Source organism: Pinus tabuliformis, chromosome 7, assembly GCF_031772625.1.
Source record: "Pinus tabuliformis cultivar Carrire ecotype Pingquan chromosome 7, CPIR1, whole genome shotgun sequence".
Taxonomy (NCBI): Eukaryota; Viridiplantae; Streptophyta; class Pinopsida; order Pinales; family Pinaceae; genus Pinus; species Pinus tabuliformis.
In genome coordinates, this window is record NC_142293.1 from 1,357,146,780 (window position 1) to 1,357,169,637 (window position 22,858).

General features: G+C 33.4%; 1 protein-coding gene across 2 annotated transcripts in view; it reads left to right on the top strand.

Moving 5' to 3' along the window:
- Window positions 1–11,119: 11,119 nt before the first annotated feature.
- LOC149252598 (metal tolerance protein 4-like) overlaps window positions 11,120–22,858 on the top strand; it is a 32,267-nt gene continuing 20,528 nt past the window's right edge. Inside the window, exons 1-2 of one of the 2 annotated variants that reach the window (XM_089459745.1) lie at window positions 11,120–11,690; window positions 11,955–12,553. In XM_089459745.1, coding sequence (XP_089315871.1) covers window positions 12,373–12,553 — 181 coding nt within the window. In that variant the 5' untranslated portion in view covers window positions 11,120–11,690; window positions 11,955–12,372. The remainder of the gene's footprint in view (window positions 11,691–11,954; window positions 12,554–22,858) is intronic. The other variant, XM_089459746.1, reaches the window with a different exon arrangement.

The window sequence follows — 22,858 nt, forward strand, 5'->3', positions numbered from 1 at the left end:
GCTTCTGGCCGCCCAGTTAATGAAAGCTCATACCCGTTTCTGTTAAAAAAACCATTACCAAAAACACAAAAAAATATGATAAATATCATTTATAATAGGTATAAACCATCCACTCTTTACATTATACTATATTTAAACACTTCAAAATGCCTTTGTTTCATAGGTAACATGCACCATAATGTTGGAGTGTTACATAACTCTTATATTATTATTTTGTAAGATCAAATTTCAATTTTATTATGTAAATTGTTCATAATTTTAATGTACTAGGAAATATAGGAAATATATGTATTTGTACTTATTTTTTTATATGTTTTGTTGGTTGATGGTTGGAATGAGGCTCATTACTATGTAAATTCCATGTTCAAAATTAATCAATATACAACCTTTATTGGGCCCAAAGGCACTCTACAACCTAATATGGGAGAGATGTTGCAGTGGTTGCAAATGAGTGCAAATGTATGTTAAACATGGAAGAGATGTATGATTAGTAAAATGAAACATTAGATCAAATAATACTAATAATAAAACATAATATAAGTTCAAATAAAAATAGCAAAAAGTACCCATGAGGTGTAGACTAGTTGGTTTGCGTGGGGGTATAGTACCCGCCAGGTCACAGGTTCAAATCTCATGGGTAAGGGTTGAGGAATGGAAGCCACTTTGGGGGAATTACACTTCCCAAGGGGCGTCCAAGCTTGACCAAAGCCTCACACAATCACAGTGATAAGCAACCCATTGTGGGTAGATCGGTCTTCTTCCAACCAATAAGCAGGTTGGCCCCTACCTACCGCCTAGTTACAAAAAGAAATACAAAAAGTAAGAAATAATAAAAACAATAAATGGATTCAATTCAATTTGTTGTATTGTAATTTTATTTTTATTAATAAAATTACAAACATTTTTTTTTGTCTATTATTTAATGTAGAACATGATACCTTCTTTTAGTTATGTTGATATTTTTTATATTCATTTATTTCTAATTTATTATTTAAATTATCTTTTAATGAACAAAATCAAGATTTTGAGTCCTTGAAAATTCAAGATCAGAAATCTATGAAAATTGATAGTCTGCCTCCAAGGCTCTCTCCCTCTTCCCTCCATTTGAATCGATCACAAGGATGGGATAGAGATAAAGCATAATAATTCAAAGTCTGGGTTTTAATAGCTTTTGAAGCAAATCCAAATCATGTGATCAAAAAAATTTTCTTGCTATACTAAATAAATAAATACTAAAAAAAGTTAGTTTAAATAAGGTTAGGGATAATAAAGCTTTGTGCCTAAAATTTCGTTTTTGAAGGAGTTTGTTATTTAGAAAGGTAAATCTAGTTATATAATAAATAAATAAAAAATATTTTAAATATTAATAATGAGCGTTATGTAGAATATATATTAATATATAGTATAAAAATGAATAGTAGTTTTAAAGATTGGGAAGAAATTTATAAGATTTGGCTTCATCCAATTGGATGAAAAAGTTTGAATTTGTTTAATTATTATTAAAGTACTATGTTGAAATGGGTAATGAAGGTTGAATTTCTTTAGTTAATATTAAAATATTATCTTAGGATTGACAAGTTATTATTCTATTTTATTATTTATTAGAAGTACGTTGTAATATTTCATTGTATGAAGGTTTATAAAATTATTATCTATAATAATTATGAGTGTGGTATTTGATTTAATAAGAAATTTGAGTGTAAATTAATAATTGATAAAGAATTTATTTGAATATTAAAAAAAAAAGATGAAATAAAAGAAGAAAAGATGCAAGGATTGAGATCATATTTGATTACTTACATTGGAGGAGAAGTGAATAAACAAAAACCTAGTAATAATGATGTGGATTAGTTGGTTAAGTAAGATGGAGTGATTGAAATTTTGGATTCATGGTGAATATTGGTAGTTTGTTGGTTGACTTTTCTCTAAGGATGTAGCCTCTTGAAGAAGGAAAGAATGGTAATGAAATCCTAACTATGAACATTAGGAAGAGGTCATCCAATATGAAGTAACATTCGAGACTAATAATAGACTAAATTTGCCAAGTTACATGTGCAAACTAGGTGTGGAAAAACATATTTGAGCAAATTAATGTGGATTATGTACAAATTGATTGTTTTGAAATTAATGTAAGTCGTGTGTATTTTAAAGAGGTTGTATTAAAAAAATTACTATAGGAATTGCATTGTCACTAAGATCTTTATGTTTGCGCTTCTTAAGAGGCACACCTTTTAGAGTGATGCATTGTGGAAACTTAACGAAATATTGGAAGGTTGAAGTGTTTTAAGTTTTTTTTATATCCCAATGAGATGAGGACCAATCCACAACAAACTTTTCAAACTTATTTATGATGAAATTATGGGGTGATGATTAGTATGACAACCTACTAGGAATGTTGTAATTTGGAAGTGAGAATTTAGTGGTATAAATGAAAGAAGGTTTTATCAATTATCATGTTTTCTTATCAAAGGGAAAATATTAGTAGGATATACAATCCATAAAGAATTGGGAGTTTCATGTGGAAAGTATTTAAAGTGGATGTCAAATATATTTAAAGTGCCTATATAATAGAATTCAAGATGCTATGACTTTTTTTCGGGGATATTTCCTCTTAAAAAGGGGAAAGAAAATGATACAAAATTGAAATAATAGTGTTAACAACTAGCATTGTGGAAAAATAAGTATAATTAGATAAGGGTATTAAAAATTATTAAAAGAAAAAAAATAGGGGTTCTAAGATTGCTCCTTAATCTAAACGATATATGTTTAATGAAGTTATATAAGAAGGAATGACAAGGGAGAAACTTACAAATTTATTAATAATGATAATGAATGATAGTCATGGTGACCATGACCAAATTGGAATAATGAGATAAATGAAGAATAGTACTGGATAAATACTTAAGGGAATGAGTGGAGGTTTCACAAACAAGCGTAATAAATCAGCAAGGAGTAATAAATTGTCCTAGAACAAATTGGAATAATGAGATAAATAAAGAATAGTACTAGATAGATACTTAAGGGAATGAGTGGAAGTTTCACAAACAAGCGTAAGAAATCAACAAGAAGTAATAAATTGTCCTAGAATATGATGGAAGATTTTGCAATAGGCATTGATAACAATTAATGAAGTTTAATGATCATGATAACTATGAATTTCATTAAAGTTGTAGGAATTATGGTAATCCATGAATATCCGCGGGACGGAAATAAAGAAGCTAAAAATAGAAATTGGGAAGATTTTGCGAGCAAAAACTAGGAAAATGCCTTAGCATTAAGGTATTATTTTCATGGTAAGTCCAACATTAGTGATAGTTGAGCATGGTGCTAATGTGAATAACAACAATATGAAATTTTAAGATTGGAGTAGCTAATTAAAGTTCATACAGTTCTTAAGGTGCATAACATTAAAGTGTGAAGGGAACTGTGAAAATGTAATAATGTCTAGGGCTAAATTATGGGGTCTATCTCTAGAAAGTTATCTTAAGGATATTGATGAGTGGATTGAATAACATGATTGGTATGAGTCATAGTGATGACCTACAAAATTTAAAAGTGTCAAGATTGGAATTTGTGAATACTTGTAATTGGTGAGAAATGACAAGTGATAAACTAGAGAAACGTTTCAAGGATAACAATTGTTTAACTTTTGGAAAAAGGAAATAAACTATGTAGACTAATGAGAAAACATTGAGTATGAAGCGAGGTCAAGTGGTATCAAGATGGGAACTCGATGAGATAAGTAGATATTTTGAGGATGTACAATAACAATTACGCGTGTGATGGATAAATCACCAAGGGACAACAAGCCCTCATGAAGGTGGATTAAACATGACATAAGACTTAAATAATGATGACCTAGTGTATCTGTGCCATTTGGATAAGCAAAATATGTATAGTGATCATGGAATTTTAATTGATATTGATAATTTAGAGAATGATTGTACAACCAGTAATATCTTAACAATGAATTCCACTAAAATTTCCTTGGGGAAGGAAGATTACATGACAAGAGATTAAGTCTCAAGATAATGAGGCTCATTTGAAATTTAATGATGTACTTAAATCAGTATACCTATGGTGTAAATGGTCAACTTCCTAGTTGACAGAAGTGGAAATGATTATTGAAAAGTAATTGGTATCTTGATGAAAACATGACACTAATAGTATTGGTGAGATAGCCTACAACCTAGAGGGATGTTGAATAATCTTATTTCCTAGTTGGTATTCATTGTTTATACAAGCAAATGAAATTGATTTTGATGAACTATGATGAGAATGCTTATAGTTTATTATTGTTCTATATCTGATAAGTATTGAGATGATTCTCATATTAATGATGTTTCATGACGTGATGGTAAATGGTATAGTTTTGAGGAGAGGTTAATGATGCATATGTGGTGTTATTTATTTATTTGTTATGATAATGATGTTGTATGTTTATGATGAATATGATATGCATAACGATTATGATGTTATGATATGAGGTATATTGACATGTGCATTATTATGTGATGATATGTCTTTGATGTTGATATGTTGATTTTATAACTTAGGAGGATATTATGATGTGAAGCATGTGGTAATTGTATGTAGATTTATGACATGCAGAATTTTGTGATAACAAGGATGTTATGTTCTCATGATGACATGCAAGAGTTGGCATGTGGGTTATCTTCTATGATGTTATAATTATAACTAATGCATCAGATGTATGTTGAGATGTGGTGATTGACAGGAAATCCACAAATGGGCTACGAGGGCCAATTTATTTCATGATCTCGTGGGTGCCCATACCTGCGAGGGAGAATATGTAACACCATATGGGTTAGGGACAAAATCAATCAACACTACATATGCCAGTGGTTCCTTTTTCTTGTATAGCTCTTGATGGACAACTCTTGAGGGTTTGTGGGACCATCTTGAGGAGGCTAAGTGCTTGATATTGGAGGCCAAGTGTTTGATATTCGAATGGGATGCTGAAGTCTAGTGGGGGTGTAAGGGATTTGATGCCTGGGGTTGTGCACCTTAGTGAGTGTGGAGGGAGTGGGCGAGCCTTGTGAGATTCCCGAAGTCATTGAGTACTGGGACCGAATGCCTGTCTTGGGGTAGATGATGCCTGAGCCGGGTGCGAGCCTTGGGGCCAACCTTGGACTGTGTACAGACCGATGAGGCTTATGTCTGGTTCTGAAAGTGGGAAAAAGGACAAAGATTCCTTGGGATTTCCCGGGTGTTGTGGAAACTTTTGATGCCTGCTAGTTATACTAGTTCAGCAGAGGGTGGGGGAAACGTGAAGTAATAAATAACTAAATAAAATAAAATGTTAAACGATTCAACTTAACTTTGGGGCGAAGTTCCTTAAAAAGGGGGAGTGTACAATGTCCCCTAATAATAATACAAATAGTAATAAAAAATAAATAAAATAATATTAAAATATAAGTAAATAAATAATAAACAATAAAGAAAAGATAATAATGGTAAATAAATAGTAAAAAATGAAGAAAAAATAATAATAGTAAATAAATAATAAAGAAAAGATAATAATAGTAAATAAATAATAAATAATGAAGAGAAAATAATAATAATAAAATAAATAAACAGTAAATAATAAACTGGAGTTTTAAATAATATATATATAAAAGTAAACTATAAAAATAGTAAAAATAAGTAAAGTTAACAAAAAGTAAAAATGAATAAAATAAGAAAGAGTTAAATTAAGAGAAATATTAAATTAAGTAAAACTTAAAATAAAGAAATAAAAGTTGCATGTTGACACATGGAATGTGTGCATGCAAACCCCTTTCCATTTTTTGGTCTATTTAATGGATGATGAGGAGAATGAGATTCATCCATTCTCTTGGGAGAAAAGTGTTGTGAGACAAAGGATTCCCTGGCAGTAGTACGTTGATTGAGGGCTCGGGGTGGCCAACTATAGAAAGATTATGTGCAGCTGAGCCTACGGTTGGGTGGAGAGTCGTCCCCAAAACTTTGTTGCAGTTAATAGGATTCAAATAACATTCAACTATGGAATCACAAATAAGGAATATCATCACTACAGGTAAGTTATCTCGGATCATATTTTTCGAAATTATATACTAATTAGTTCAATAGTCGTGTGTTGATTATAAATCATATAATTTATCTAATTAGTTGTATATTTAAATTTTGGGGTTGTTACAATTCAATCCCCTTAAAGAACTTGGATATTTGTCTTAAGAATCTTTATGATTCCCTTAACACCATGAGTACCATCTAGAATACTCCTATGGAGGAGGATATCTTTTCTTTGGAAGATGTGGAGTTCAAGATTAAGAAGCTCGCTACTGGGACAACTAGGGATATTGAATGCTACCAAGCTAAAATTTTCAAAATGGAAAGGCTCATCCTCATCCCTCATATATACAAACTTCTCAGTTTGGCAGTGAAACAAGACTTAAGCCTTGGACACAAAGCCTTATTATGCCTATCTTTAAAAGTGGGGATAAAAACATTCCCTCTAACTACAAGACGATTATGATTAGTCATATTTTAGCCAAATTGTATGGGCTTATTTTGGAAAGGTAGATTAGCCTTTGGCTTGAAAACCAACGAAAAAGGGTTAAAGGGTAAGATGGAATTAGGAGACATCATTCAACTCTAGACCATCTTGTTACTCTTAGGATAATTGCAGAGAAATGTCACAATAATAAAACTGATCTCTTATGTTGTTTTGTTAACTTTAGAAAATCTTTCGACACAGTTCCTCAGGATAAGCTCTGGAAGAGGTTAGAAGAGATAATGGTTCCTCTTAAGTCAAGGGTTTTTGTGACTAGGCTATATGAGAACTTTATTGCCAAGCTTAAGACCATTGAGGGTTGGTCACAAGAAATTAAATGCACTATCGAAGTTACGCAAATAGTGTTTGGAAGTTGTAGGATGTGATGGCCCTAGGCTCACTGGTATGGTCATTATTCTTCTCCTATATGTTTATGATATCATTCTCCTAGCCAAGAGCCATGACGATCTCTACAAATGGCTTAGAATCCTCCAAGATTACTACCTCAAAGATGGGTATGACTATTAATATGGACAAGACTAAAGACATGATAATTAAATCCAAAAAGATCAACGATGATAACTTCATTTATGATAATAACTACTTGGAGAAAGTTTCCTCCTACAAATATCTGGGAATTGACATTCATCATCAACTCAACTAAAATTATAGCATTGAGAAAAGGATAATTGGAGGTTGGAAAACTTATTATGGGCTTGAAAACAATTGTAAGTTGATTGATCTTTGGGTATTGAGTAAAAGAAAGTTCCTTTTTGAGACTCTTGTCACCCATGTTATTTTATACAGATGTGAGGTTTGGGGTTGCAGTATATCTAGAGAATCATGGAAGAAGATTGAGTTGATACAAAATCAATTTATAACCTACAACCTCAAGATTAAAGGAAATTCTCCCTACCTTGTCCTCTTAATTGAAGCTAGTATTTCCCCCATTAAAATGGTGGCTATGATTAGGTATTCCTTGTATAAGAATAAGCTATACAACATAGAAGCTAAGAGGTTCTCCAAAATTGCTTCCAAATCTAGCCAATACCCCCACCTTCGGCTCAAGCGACGCTGACATAAGGAAACTCAGTCTTGGCTAGACCATTGGGGGGTAAAATAGGAGATCATCTTGGAGAATAAGGATAATATTAAAAATATTATTACTTCCAAATTTAAGGATAGGGGGTTAGAGAGAAAAATGAAGCTAAGATATTATAAGGAGGTGATTAATCCCAATCTTGATAACCAGAACCATCTTTTTGTATTGAACAATGCTAAGAAGAAATAGAACATTGCCAACATAAGAACTAATTCTCATGGGCTTCAAAGTGAAACCGGGTTTTGGTCAATTCCCAAAACACCTTGGGACAAAAGAGTTTGTCACCTTTGCGATACTAAGAGGGTTGAAGATGAAAAACACTTTCTCTTGGACTACCCAACACTTATTCACATCCGTTCTAATTTTCAAAACCTTTTGCCACACTACCAACCTTCTTGACTTGTTAAGTCAACAAAACTATGGTGATCTAAGAACACTTCTCTCCTTTTCGATTATAGAAATAAAATATTAAAGAATCTCAACTAATTTTTTACTTTCTTAAAGTCCGATAGACCATATTGGTCTTAATGGAGGTTAATCATCATCATCATATATCAAAAGGGTTTTAATAAAATTAAAAAAAGAGAAAATTTTTATACTAAGTCACGGGTTTCAGCAAATTTCAACGTGAAACTTCGAAATTCATCAAACCTAAAACCAAATTGAAATTCAAATTGAATACAAACGAAAACCTAAAAATAGTATCCCAATAGTTTTAACAAGGGTTTTATCTTATTATTTTTTGTTTTGTTTTGTTTAAATTTATTCACAAAATTCAAATTGAACACAATGCTAACCTACAAATAATATTTGAATAGGTTTCAACTAGGGTTTAGTCCTATTTTTTTTTAAATAGAGACGTGGCTTCTTGAAACCCTCATTATGTGTAGTTGAAATTAAAACCCTAAATGTATAAAAAAAATTATTTATTTTTGATAATCATAATTTAAATTAAAATAACTTATTTATTTATCACTATAGCTATATAATAATACATAAATTTTAATATATTTATATCATAATCATAAGGCTATATATTTATATTTATAAGGCTTTATATAATCATAATTAAAATTTATATAATTTATTTATTCATCATTATATATAATAATATATAAATTTTAATATATTTATAAAATTAAGTGATAAATGTTAATAGTTTGAATCATAATATATAACCAGTATTAAAATTAAGAAGATGTTTTCGGTAGAAGTCACATAGAGAAAATTTTGCCTAGGCGTTTCGAACTAGCTAGTGTGGTTCATCATCAAGACCAGCTCACGCAGGGTGATGTGGAGACCTAATCGAATGACTAGTAATAAATAAAATAAAATAATAATAATAATTTTACCCTCCCTTTTGATTGGAATAAATAAAATAAAATAATAATAATAATTTTACCCTCCCTTTTGATTGCTTTGTTTTAATATTAGTCTCCTTTAATTATTATTTTTGTTATAGGATACTGACTCATTAATAGGTCTTGACTCCTATTTATTTATTTTATTTTTATTTTTTGACTGTGTTCCCTATATTTGGTTGACTTGGATTGTTTGTTTTTTATTTCTATCTTAATTATTACTATAAATTATAATATTATTATTTTTTAACTAGCCGTTATATTAGCCGTTATAGGAATATTATTTGATCTTAATAATCATTATTAAAATATTAATTTTCATAAACTAGTCTTTATATGATCGATTATTTGATCTTAATAATCATTATTAAAATATTAATTTTCATAAACTAGTCCTTATATGATCGTTTGGTCTCTAAATCGCCCTCTATTTAAGCCGGTACCATTATCTGCATCTTCACCTGGTCTTGATGATGAACCACACTAACTGGTTCGAAATATGTTGGCAAAATTTTCTCCTCTGTGATTTCTAGCAAAAAGACTCTTCTTCTTAATGTAATATGGATCACAGAAGCCTGAATTCAAAAAGTATTAAAACTATTTAAATTTTTATTATATTATGAATAGTATATTATATATGTGTGGTCAAATTCTATCATTTATCTTTTTATTGTCCATTTTTTTTTTTAATTTCAAGATTGTCAAATTCGAACACAAACATGAACTACATGATTTAGTTTATATATATATAAAGGTGTGAAATTTATATAAATATAAATAATATTATTAAGAATCAACATAAATCTATCTTAGTTACTGATCTACTAAGGGTCCAAAGGAATCAAATTTCACAAGGTTCAAACATTTTCTCAAATTTTGCATTCAAAAAAGGGTTTGCATCTCAAGAGAATTAATCTCTCTCAACTATTTGTAAATAAAGAATTCAAATACATCTATGCTGAACAAATATGTGAAAATTTGTAAAAATCTGAAAATTATAAATGTTATGGAAATTACAAATGACTAATTTAGTTATTAGTTATTATTGTTCTCTCATTATTCTTAAATTTTAGTAATTTAAATATTTCCTCTCTTTTGATTTTTATAATGGGTGGATTATAAATTTTACATTGTTTTAGGGTTTTAAAAATTTCTCAAAACTAGATGCTTCCTAGAGGAAGAAGTACCAGTCTTAATATTATATATAAACTTGAAAATTTTCTGATTTGACATTATGAATATCAATAAGTGAACAACTTATGTATATATTTTACTTCCAAATATATATAATTTTTTATTTTGGAAAAAATAAATGAATAATATGCATTTTAATATATTTTAAGATTTTCATATAAATAATATTTTTTTGGCTAAGAATTCTTTTTTTTAACGTAAAAAACTTATATACATACGGTAAAAGTGAAAACCTGCTCTTTTAGATCACCAATAAAATAATCCAAGATAGTTTAGTTTTCCTTTAATAACAATGCTGATAGTAACTCTGATAGTAACTAATCATAATTATCTCATTAATAATTTGAGCACATATATATTTTTAATACAATTTATATATAATATATACACACAATAATATACTGATGGGTGTAATTGCATAAAGTGAAATATGTACGTAAATTGAATCCTATTAAAATATTTAATAGGTGTACGGCTATTACTGATTCGCAAGAGTACAATTAAAGATTCCTTAAATTAACATTTCACAATTGTTTTTATCAATCAATCTAAATTCATTTAAATTCTTGTATTTCATAAGATTTCATTAAGGGATGGATGGACCACGGTGGATTTTTTTATATCTTAATTTAAGATATATTGGATATATTGGATTCAGATGAGTATGCGCAATTGTCTGAACGATTTAATGTAATGTTTGTCTATTCCAAATTATTTAATGAAATTGAATTATTGGAGTGATGGATCATGTCGGATTTTGTCAATTCTTGATCTTTAAATTAATCAGAGACTCTAATCAAATGCAGACCTTATTCTTCACACTTGACTTTACCCTATGTCGATTGGTAGGAAATTAACGACAAAAAACCTTCTTTTCTTTTAAATTTAAATTTAAATTTGTTTGCAGAAAATGAAAATTTACAGTTCATGCACAAGTTCATGGAATGATTTTTACAGTTCATGCGCAAGTTCATGGAATGGAATGTAATGCAAAATTTGAGCTTTGTGATTTTCACAATCAGAATGTTTTAGGGTCTGAGCTTTCACCATCAAAATTAGGGTTTTTAAGGACAAACACATACTATTTTGCACATTGAAAGGCAGTATCACCATGAACTATACCCATCTCACAGGCATAACTAGAAGTAAACACTTTCCAAACATGTAATTTCACAGTGAGATGTAAATTTGAGCTTTGGTGATTTTCGCAAATGTTTCAAGGGTTTTTAAAGATGCTGAATTCATTTAACAAATACATACTATTTTGTAAATTGAAAGGCAATATCGCCCTGATATACTATCTCACGGATGCCAGTTTCATTGAAGGAGGGACAGCAAACTAGATAGGACTGAGGAAGGACGGGATTTACTTTGACCAAAACAGAATTGCAATTCCTCCGTTTGTTGACATAGACTGGAGAGCTCATCCTCAGATCTGTTGATTAAATTCCGAGGGTCAATAAGGAGCTTCAAGTCAAGGTCGGACCTCCAAATCAGGGTCGGTATACTGATGATGAAAGGAAGTTTGAAGGTTTTATTATTTTGTAATAATTTATTTATGAATAGTATTAGCTCTAGAAAATTGTAATGAGTCGGTGAAAGTGGAGAATTTGGTTTAAACGGTGGAAATTTTTTGTTTGATCCTGTCAGGAATAGTATTGTTTAAAAGGTTTTTAAATTTTCTTATTTGATGCAGTTATTCATTCCATGATCGCAGTTTTCATAATAAAACTGATTATGGGCTAAATTCGTTTTTGCACAGATGGTTAATGGCGATAAAATCGTTCGGACCGTTAAGCAGAGCCTAAACCAAAATTGAATCTGACTGAATCTGATTTGATGCTATAAACTCTGGATCTTAGACTGACCTGTCAACTTGGCTATCCGGGCATACAACCGCCTTTTCCACGGATTAGTTTCTTCCACCAGGACAAAATGCAAGACAAGGGACTGCAGAGGCCAAAAGGGAATCTATACCCCTCTGGTCGCTCTGTCCTGGCCCTTCGCCTGTGATCACCAGCTTAAACTGTGAAGCCAAGGAGTCGATTAAATTTAAGAAATATCTCGCCACAGGCAGCAACCATAGAAAGCTGGGATCCTCGTCCCAGAAATAGCGACAAGCCCCTGCTATAGAAGACTCCAGACACCCTTCTTTGTTGGATTTGTGAAGAAATTGAGAAATGGGAGACTCCAATACTCGTCCTCTGATAGAAGACGGGATGGACATAGAGTCGGCAGATTGTCCTGACAGTAAGAGGTCCTTATGCAGTAAGCGTGATAATCTTTTGAAGAACTTGCCGGGACTTTACTTGTCGAGATACGATGAACTTGATGCACCTCGAAGCCAACGACTGACCAGAGGTAATATTCTCTTTCGTTATCTGCCTGTGTTTATTTTTGAATTTGGTACTTGAAATTTGCCTGTTAAATTGCATTTATGTTTATTTGAGGCCTACATGATCTATACGACATTTTGTCTAAGAATCAGAGAGCAAATTTAATCTCGCTTTAATAAAGAACTGTAATGGCCTCTCTGATGCGTGGTCCGGATCTGAAAAGTTTGGCTTAAGAGATTCTTGATTTGGGATAATGGGCTCATTTTTGGTAAAGATTCTGTATTGGGAGAAATCGAGGAAGCTAGTCCATCGTGTTTCGCAGGATATCTAAATGCTGGGTTTGCACATTTAAGTTTGTGTTCAGAAACCTTTGCGAGGATGTGTTCACGCATCATAGATTGATGTTGAGATGAGATTATAGTCTAAAATTTAGTGTTCTCTCTGAGCTTCTCGGCAATGTGCCTATGCCCTATAGATTGATGTTGAGATCAGATTATAATCTGAAATTCGGTGGTCTGTTTGAGCTTCTCGGCAGCCTTTCCCTGGGTGCCTTTTTTTTTAAGCACCGTCTTCTTCCTATCCCCCTACTTGCCAGAACTTCCATCTAACACCATTCCAATCGATTCGAATTCCCTTTGGTTAAAAGGCCGCCATGTGGATTACATATTCCTCCAAGGACACCCAGGACTTGCCCCCGGTCCTAACTGCTGTTGTGTAGGCTGCTGCCTCCACGAGGATGAGCACAAACAGAAATTTGTCATTAAAGAGACTTGAATGCTAGTAGGGGCAATATCAGCGCCCAGTTTTCACTGATGTTATTACTTGGGAGAAGGTTGGCGTTAGATGTTATCCCTACTTGGGAGAAGGTTGGCGTTATCCCTATCTGGGAGAAACTGCAACTGACACCATTCAATTCGGAATCCTGAATTGAATCCTTGGTGAAGAGGCTGGACGTGGTATCTCTTTCTTCAAAGACACCCAGGACTTTCACCTGGCCCCATCTGCTGTTGTTTGCACTGGTACATCCAGAGCATGATCACAAACATGAACTTATCATTGGATGGATTGGAATGCTAGCGGGGAAAATGTCATTGCCCAGCTTTCACTGACTTTATCCCTACCTGGTAGAAAGTGTAACTTACACAATTCGGAATCCTTTGTATAAGGGGCCTGCGTGTTGTTTATCTATTTTCCGAAGGCTCACAGGGTTTGCACCTGTCCCCAGCTGTTGTTGTGTGCTGTGGTGCATCCATGAGCATCGGCACAAACACAAGTTTGTCGTTGGAGACACTTGAATGCTGGTGGGGTCATATCACTGTCACAGCATCCAAATTCCACTCACCCTACCCCTACCTAGGAGAAAGTGCAACTAACATCATCATTTCCGAATTCTTTGGCTAAGAGGCCGCATGTGGTTTATGTATTCCAACAGAGAATCCCCTGATTTTGCATCTGGCTCAAACTGCTCAACTGTTGTTGTTTGTGCTGGCACATCCATAAACATTAGCACAAACACAATTTTGTCATTGAAGACACTTGAATGCGGGTGGGTACAACATCAGCTACCAGCTTTTGCTTACCCTGCAACCCACCTTTGACTAGGGGTGTCATTTTAATCAGATCACTTTCAGAGCTGAATTTTATGAATTTTTGATTGTTTAGCGATATCATCCATTGTAGTCTACTGATCAGTGGTTTTCTAGGGTTGATAGATCATTAAGCCATCCGCTAAGGTTTTTCTCACACCCAAATGATATGAGATCCAAAAGGATCAGGCAGGGTGCAAAGTCTTGGGCAATTTTGTCGTAAATTCTAATAGTTATCCCTCAAGCTTGGCATCTAATCCAAAGAAATTGTACATTGAATCCCTTCTAACAAAAAATATTATCCATTCTATTGTGAATTAAAGGTGATATGAGATTACATGTGCTATGAAAATGACCGATCTAAATCATCTACTTATAACGGTTGGGAATGGTGGGGTTCCTGAATCCTAATGAAGAGCATTTTGATAAATCCATTGGCAATTTAAGTATTGTGCATTACCTTCATTTTAAACATATTCTGGAATATTGGCCTGGTTGGAATCTCCCTGAAACGTAACATATCATCAAAAAGAGTCCTGTATCAGATTTGTTATGTTTCTTTTTTCTGGTTGCTGTACTTGTCACACTACTAAACAGTGTTACCCTTCCGTTTTGAAGTTTCCTTCAAGCTATCAAGTAGAATATATGCTACTACCTCATCAATATTTGATTTACTTGTCTCTTTCATGTTAATCATGACATACTATTTATACTTGTGCTGTTATTGATTCATGATGGAAGAAATTTTGAAGTGTGTTTTGAATTCTATATGGGTACAAGCAATTCACAAGGTTCGGGTTCGGTAATGATTAGGTTCAATTTGAGTTCGAATTTTTTGATGAGGTTTTAGTAAACATCAAAAATTTTATCATAGACATGGAAATTGCAAGGATAAATTACAAGCTTAAGTTATGACATGAAGTTATGACTTATGAGTTTTGATCTATGGACTTGGTCAATGGCTCTGAGGTTCGATGAGGTTCGCCAAACCTCAAATTTTTTTTTAGGTTCGCCAAAATTCGAATCTCAAGGTTAAAGTTCGACGAACCTTGTGACATAGGGTACAAGTCATTTGGTGTTTTACTGTTTATGTTGGCCTTCAAGTTATTGGCTGGCAATGACGGGATGTCGTGTGGAATTTTTTATTGTTGTAGCAAGTTTAACATTTTTAATTGGTCTGATAGCCAGTATTTTATAAGGTTCCTCAAATGTTGAATTGTTTGGGTGTGAGAAATTCACATCTTGGGAACTTTAAGGTTGCCTTAAATCGGCACATTTTCCAAATCACAAAATGCAACCCATATTTCAGGTTGGTGCTTTGAAGAGTAATCTCACTGTTTTACTTTTTGGACCCATATATGAGATCAAAATCAGTCCAATCACAATATTTTGGATCCATATACAACTAAAATCACGACAAAAATCAGTAATATACAGTCAAAATAGGTCGAAGAAGTAAAGCAATTAAACTATTTCCATGTTGTCAAAATAGGTCTAAAAAGTAAAACAATTCAACTATTTCCATATTAAGTGCCTTCTAATTAGTATTCAATGAGAACAGTATTCTCTTATGAAGTAAATGTCTGTTAATTTCTTAATAAACATATAAAAGCTGGAGAATAAAGTGCCAAAGTGCTTTCAAAGTTAGAAAAGATAGTGATGTCATTTAATTCCCTTTGGCAGCTTTTTTGTTATTTTGCTCTTACACCATTAGACAAAAGGTACCTTCCAAAATACACTTTCTGTGACCGAACAACAGAGTGTTCTCCAGTACATGACTGAGTATTGGAGAGTGAGGCACCCAAGCTTTCTGCCACCGGTGATGGGGAATACCGTCAGAACTGCCAAAAATTGTTGCCTCAGGCAACAAGCAACATTATCAGCATGGGCTTAATCTGTGGGAAAATAAAATAAAAGTACATTGAGACAATTAGTCATATAGTCGTCAAATATCTAGCTACATTGCAGTAGAAGAAGTCCATCTTATCTTCATTCTTTTGGTCTTATTGTTGTAGGAAGGCATGTTCCCTGAGTGTATTAGAGAACGTCATCTCATTCATTTGCCATGAATTGTCCCTTTCATAAATATTAATCCTAAGTTCAGTTTTAAACTTTTATGTGAGGGAATTCAAGGTCGGAGCAATGATACTATTTTACCCTGTAGTCATGGGTATGTGGGTGAAGCATTTGTTTATCCATTTGGGGTGCGCGTTCTTTGTATAGAAGTGAACCACAATTAGCTATAAGGGAAAAATAGTAATTTTATAACTGCGGTGTGACCTTATTTTTATTAGCTGAAAATGTTTGATTCGATTGTATTTCTGCACAAAATGTCATACTTTGCTTCCTTGCATGCATAAGTGAAAGAGTTGTTTATGTAATTTACGCTGGTCAGATACATTGGTGTCAGATCAGAGTTTCTACTTTTCAGTGCAGTTGTTTCTAGAAACTCTTCAATCAATTATTGAAGAGATTTTTAAACCTGTCATTGCATGCCTTAAGGGTGATGAGTGGGGACACTCTTCAAATAAAATAAAATCTTTACAGAGCTTTGAGATAGTGGGGACACTCTGCAAATTATTTTATAGCTTTTAGAACTGTGCATAGAAATTTCAGAAAGTGATTTTACAAGCTACTATTATTTTAGGCAGGGATTCCCTCCTTATAATAGATTTTTAAACCTGTCATTGCATGCCTTAAGGGTGATGAGTGGGGACACTCTTCAAATAAAATAAAATCTTTATAGAGCTTTGAGATAGTGGGGACACTCTGCACATTATTTTATAGCTTTTAGAACTGTGCATAGAAATTTCAGAAAGTGATTTTACAAGCTACTATTATTTTAGGCAGGGATTCCCTCCTTATAATAGATTTTTAAACCTGTCATTGCATGCCTTAAGGGTGATGAGTGGGGACACTGTTCAAATAAAATAAAATCTTTACAGAGCTTTGAGATAGTGGGGGAGCTTTGTGGATTTCTCAAAAATTTTGCGAACTAAACATGCAGGCCGACAATTTTAAAGAAATCAATTTAAGTTGAATCACATTTCCAAATAAAAAACTGCTAAACTGCAGTTTTAAAGAAATCATTTTAAGTTGCATCACATTTCCAATCAAAAAACTGCTAAACGGTTTCCAAAACAAAATTCTGCTGAACTGTCTCCAACGTCTGATAGATAAAGATGGAGACATATTCACTTTCCAAAGGTAGGCGGTGTCTCTGACAAGATTACAAATCTTGCCTTTTAAGATTATGGGCTTGCTTTGTGTAATTAATTGGGACGACTCTTATTCTTCATACTGCCCATTTGTTTATTTGAAATTTCTTTTGGTTTGTAATAGATCTATGTTTTCAATATCTTTTCCCGTCATTTAACTTTTGCTCCTTACTTGCATCTTGCATTGCTGTGTTGACTTCTTCATATGTATCGTACATGATACCTAGTTTGTACCATAGTTTTTAAGTTAGGATTTGGATTTGAAATTGTTTGAGCGGGTCAACACCCATTCTGATTTGATTAGCATTGATCTGTTTGCAGGGGTCAACAGAGATTTGATTAGCATTGATCTTGTTTCAATGACTTGGTTTACTAAAAATATATAAAATAGTTAAAATTTTAATGAAAAAATATTACAAGGATTTTCAAATTATTAGAGATAAAGAAGTCTACTCATATATGTCATATAAGGGTGAATATATCAAAATAGCACTAACTACAATATATAACAACAACAAAATACATAATCAATGAAACTCAATATCTTTTCCCGTCATCTATAACTATTGCGCCTTACTTGCATCTTTCATTGCGATGTTGACTTCTTCACATGTATTGTACATGATACCTAGTTTGTACCATAGTTTTTAAGTTAGGATTTGGATTTGGAATTGTTTGAGTGGGTCAACACCAATTCTGATTTGATTTGCATTGATCTGATTTCAATGACTCGGTTTACTAAAAATATATAAACTAGTTAAAATTTTAATGGAAAAAAATATTTTAAGGATTTCAAATTATTAGAGATTAAGTACGCAAAGTCTACTCATATATGCCATATAAGGGTGAAAATATCAAAATAACACTAAGTACAATATATAACAACAACAAAATACATAATCAATGAAGCTCTAAATAGTCTCGAGTCTAGAAAAAACATGTGACGAGTTACTGACCTACTACACAGTACAAATAATTGATCAACATGATCAATCATCAAATTCATCACCATTGATAGGAAAGGGATTATTAACAAAAACTACAAAATCAGTAGGTCTCTTTATAAAAACTTTTTAGGGTTTAGAGATTAAGCTTTATGTATTTAACAAAAAAATTGAAAATTTCAAGGTGGAGGTGGCATGGGAGGTTCCTACTCGGCCAAGTAGGGTTGGCTTGATACCAAATAGGCTGAGTCATGCTTTGACTCAATTAGTTTAGTACCATATTGGCCCATAGAATTGAGCTAAAGGCTAAATCCAAGCAGTCAACTCGACTAAATTGACTTGGACCACTTTTCAAAACTACTAAATTGGCCCACAGAACTGAGTTGAAGGTTAAGTTGAAGCGGTCCCTAGTCAACTCAATGAGGTTGACTTGGATTGCTTTTCGAACTACTGAATTGAACCATAGAATTGAGCTGAAGGCTAAGTTAAATTGGTCCCTAGTCAACTCAACCAAGTTGACTTATATTGTTGTTCGAAACTACCAAATTGGCCCACAAAATTGTTTTGAAGGCTCATTCGAAGCAATCCCCAGTCAACTTGGCCAAGTTGACTTGCATCGCTTTTCAAAACTATGGTTTGTATGGTGCCTGTCGTAGATGCAAACTTGTGCTTTTACTTCTTGGAATGTCGATGACCTTATTTATCTAATACAATAGGAATGCAATTTAATCTTATTCTAGAAATTAGAAATGTGTTTTTATGCTCATTAATTGTTACAAATATTAAATCATAGTATGTATTATGTAATGTTGCTTAACTTTTTAATTTAAATAAAACAATGTTCACTTGCCTCTTAATGTCGGGCAACCTTTCACTAAGAAAAACTCCAAATAGATGATACTCAATAAGACATTTCATAGCCTCTTGTCTCTTCAAGTAGATTCTCAATAGGAATACCTTAACTACTTGTGCTCCCATCATTAATGAGTACCAATTACCTAGTGGGTAAGGTGGACCTTTTTACATTAAATAACTATCCACTACTATGCAATAGTCCTTATTCAAATAGGATTGTTACATGCATCAATTGAATGACTCTTAGGTAGCCTAAAGTAGGAACGTTAGGGTAGGACCCCAATATGCGCCCCCCTTCAAAAGCAATGTTTTCCTCAAGGTTGGAGGTGAGAAAATTGTTGCAAAGTCACCATTGGTTCCCATATGGATTTTTCTCTCTACATATATTTCCATTGAATCAATACTTCTTGGATTGTGTGAAAATTGCTACAAAGTCACCATTGGTTCCCATAAAGATTTTTCTGTTAGAAAATTATATATTACAGAGCAATGAAACACATAAAATATTGTAGAAATATAAACACAGAAAACGCATAAAACAAGAGAGACACATATATACGTGGTTCACCCAATTTGGGCTACGTCCACGGAGAAACAGCTAGTCCTTCCTTTTATATTATCCAGCAAACTGAAGAGATACAACCTATATCAGATCCGTTGTAATTCTCTTTTCTCTCTCACACAATCTCCTCTCTCTTTCTCACTCAAAATGCAAATCTACATAGACGCAATACAATTCCCTCATATATAGCGAGGGGTTGCCTTCTAAGGAAAAAAACACTAAATTAAACATAACTTCTACTGTCTGAGATCCGCCTAATGAACGGCCTAGATTGACTACGAAATTACAACATTTTACAAGGCAATTTTACATCTATTTTTAGCTTCGAGGGGCTCAAAATAATCATCGTCGCCCCCCCTGGACCCTTCCTAGCGGCGTATATTTTACGGGTGGAGTTGTCGCCACATTACGAACTAGGGTCCAATGTGGCGATGCCTCTAAATAAAAAAGATAATCAAGCTCCACACCCAACAATTTCCCACTTGGAGACTGATTATAGCAACTCCACCGCTGCTTCATTTGCTAGACAGTGACTCCACTTTGGACCTGGTTGTTTCTCATATTCTTCATCATACTTGAAGACCAATTGAAACTGAGCATAATCTCAGTTTCTCCCTGATTACAACTTTTGTTAACATATCTGCAGGATTCTGGCTAGTGTGTATCTTTTCCAGCTTCAACTGTCCATCTTCCAACATTGACCGTATGAAATGGTACTTGAGCTATATAGGTTTAGTCTTGGAATGAAATGCATAGTTCTTTGCAAGATGTATGGCACTCTGGCTGTCACTGTATAACCTGCCCAAGTCCTTCTTACCCAATTCATCCAGAAACCTTTGTAACCAAATCATTTCTTTACTAGCCTCTGTAGCAGCAACATACTCTACTTCTGTTGTTGAGAGTGCAACAACACTTTACAGTTTTGAAACCCAATTGATAGTTGTTTCACCTATAGTAAACACATACCCTGTTGTGCTCCTCATGTTATCTCTATCACCCGCCATATCTGCATCAACATATCTTTGTAGAGCAATGTTTGAACCACCAAAGCATAATGCTTGATTTGTGGTACCTCTCAAATACCTGAGAATCCACTTCACCGCCATCCAATGTTATTTTCTTGGATTGTTCATGTACCTGCTTACAACTCCCACTACATGTGCAATATCAGGTCTTGTACAGACCATTGCATACATTAAGCTTCCAACTGCTGATGCATATGGAACTTTAGATATATAAGCCATTTTTTCCTGAGTCTTGGGACACACTTCCTTATTTAGTTTGAAATGGCTAGCTAAAGGTATACTAACTGGGTTTTCATTCTGCATATTAAATCTGTTGAACACCTTTTCTATGTACTCACTCTAGGACAATGTTAATTTTTTATTCTTCTTGTCTCTAGTTATTCTCATACCAAGGATTTGTTTTGCAACACCCAAATCCTTCATTGCAAATGCCAATTTTCTTTTGAGCACATTTATTTCCTGCATGTTAGAACCTGCAACAAGCATGTCATCTGCATACAATAACAATATAATATAGCTGCCATCATTTTTCCTTTTGAGATAAACACAATGATCAAAGTGACATCTAGTATAACCTTGTTCAGACATAAACCTATCAAATTTTAGATACCACTGCCTTGGAGCCTGTTTTAAGCCATACAAGCTCTTCTTCAACCTGCACATTAGTTTCTCCTCCCCTTTTACCTCATATCCTTGTGGTTGCTGCATATATATCTCTTCCTCCAAATCCCCATGGAGAAAGGTTGTCTTCACATCTAACTGCTCAAGATGCAAATCTTCAACCGCTACTAGACTTAAAATAGTTATGATTGAAGTCATTTTAACAACAGGAGAAAATATCTCATCAAAGTCTATACCCTTTTTCTGTGCAAACCCCTTCACCACAAGTCTAGCTTTATACCCTTTTCTACCTCTATCTTCTTCCTTCAACCTGTAAACCCATTTATTCTACAATGTTGTTTTACCTACAGGCAACCTGACTAAGTCCCAAGCCTGGTTATGTGTTAAGGAGTCCATCTCTTCTTTCATGGCTTGCTCCCACTTCTTCCTCGTTTCTACTCGCACTGCTTCTTCATAACATTCTGGTTCACCAGAATCAGTCAACAATACATAATATAATGAAGGAGAGTATCGTTTAGGGGGCCTACTTATCCTGGTAGATCTTCTAACACCACTTTCAGGTGTTTGAGGTGCTTGTTGTTGTTGTTCTGCCTGTTGATCATTATGATTTTCAGGCACCTTCACTTTCCCTGTGGTCTCATCAAGCATTGCGTATTTTCTGTTTTCTTTTTCCTGTTTCTTTTTCTGCGTCTAATCCTTATACAAAACTTTTTCATTGAATATGACATCTCTGCTCCTAATGATTTTGTGTATTTCATAATCATAAAAGCGATAACCAAAATCATTAACACCATATCCAGTAAAGACACATTTATTTGATTTTGCCTTAAGCTTTGTTCTATTTTTTTTTATTAATGTGGACAAAGGCTTCACAGCCAAAAGTTTTAAAAAATGAGTAGTTTACATTTTTACCTGTCCATGCCTCTTCTGGAATACCACCATCCAAGGAACTTGAAGGCCCTCTGTTTATTAGATAAACAATAGTATCTACAACATCTGCCGAAAATTGTAAAGACAATCATGCATGCAATTTCATGCACCTTGCACGCTCCATGATTGTTATGTTCATCCTTGCTGAAACACCATTTTCTTGTCGTGTTCTTGGAACTGTCTTGTCTTTGCGAATTCCATTCTCTGAACAGTAGCTATCAAACTCTTTGTTGCAATATTCACCTTATTGTTTGATCTGAGACACTTCAACCTTTTTCCTGTCTCATTTTCAACCAAAGCTTTCCATTTCTTGAAAGTATCAAATACATCAGATTTAGTTCGAATACAATAAATCCAGGTTTTTCTGGTTGCATCATCAATAAAAGTAACATAATAACGAGAGCCATCGAGAGATGATCCCTGAGCAGGTCCCCATACATCTGTATGCACAAGCTCTAATTTTTCTCTCTTCTTTTCTTTCCCAACTCAGGAATCTGCCTCTCTTTTGTTTTCCATAAACACAATTCTCACAGAATTTTGAATCAACATGCTTCAACCTTGGCAACAAATTTCTTGAGTGAAGAATCTG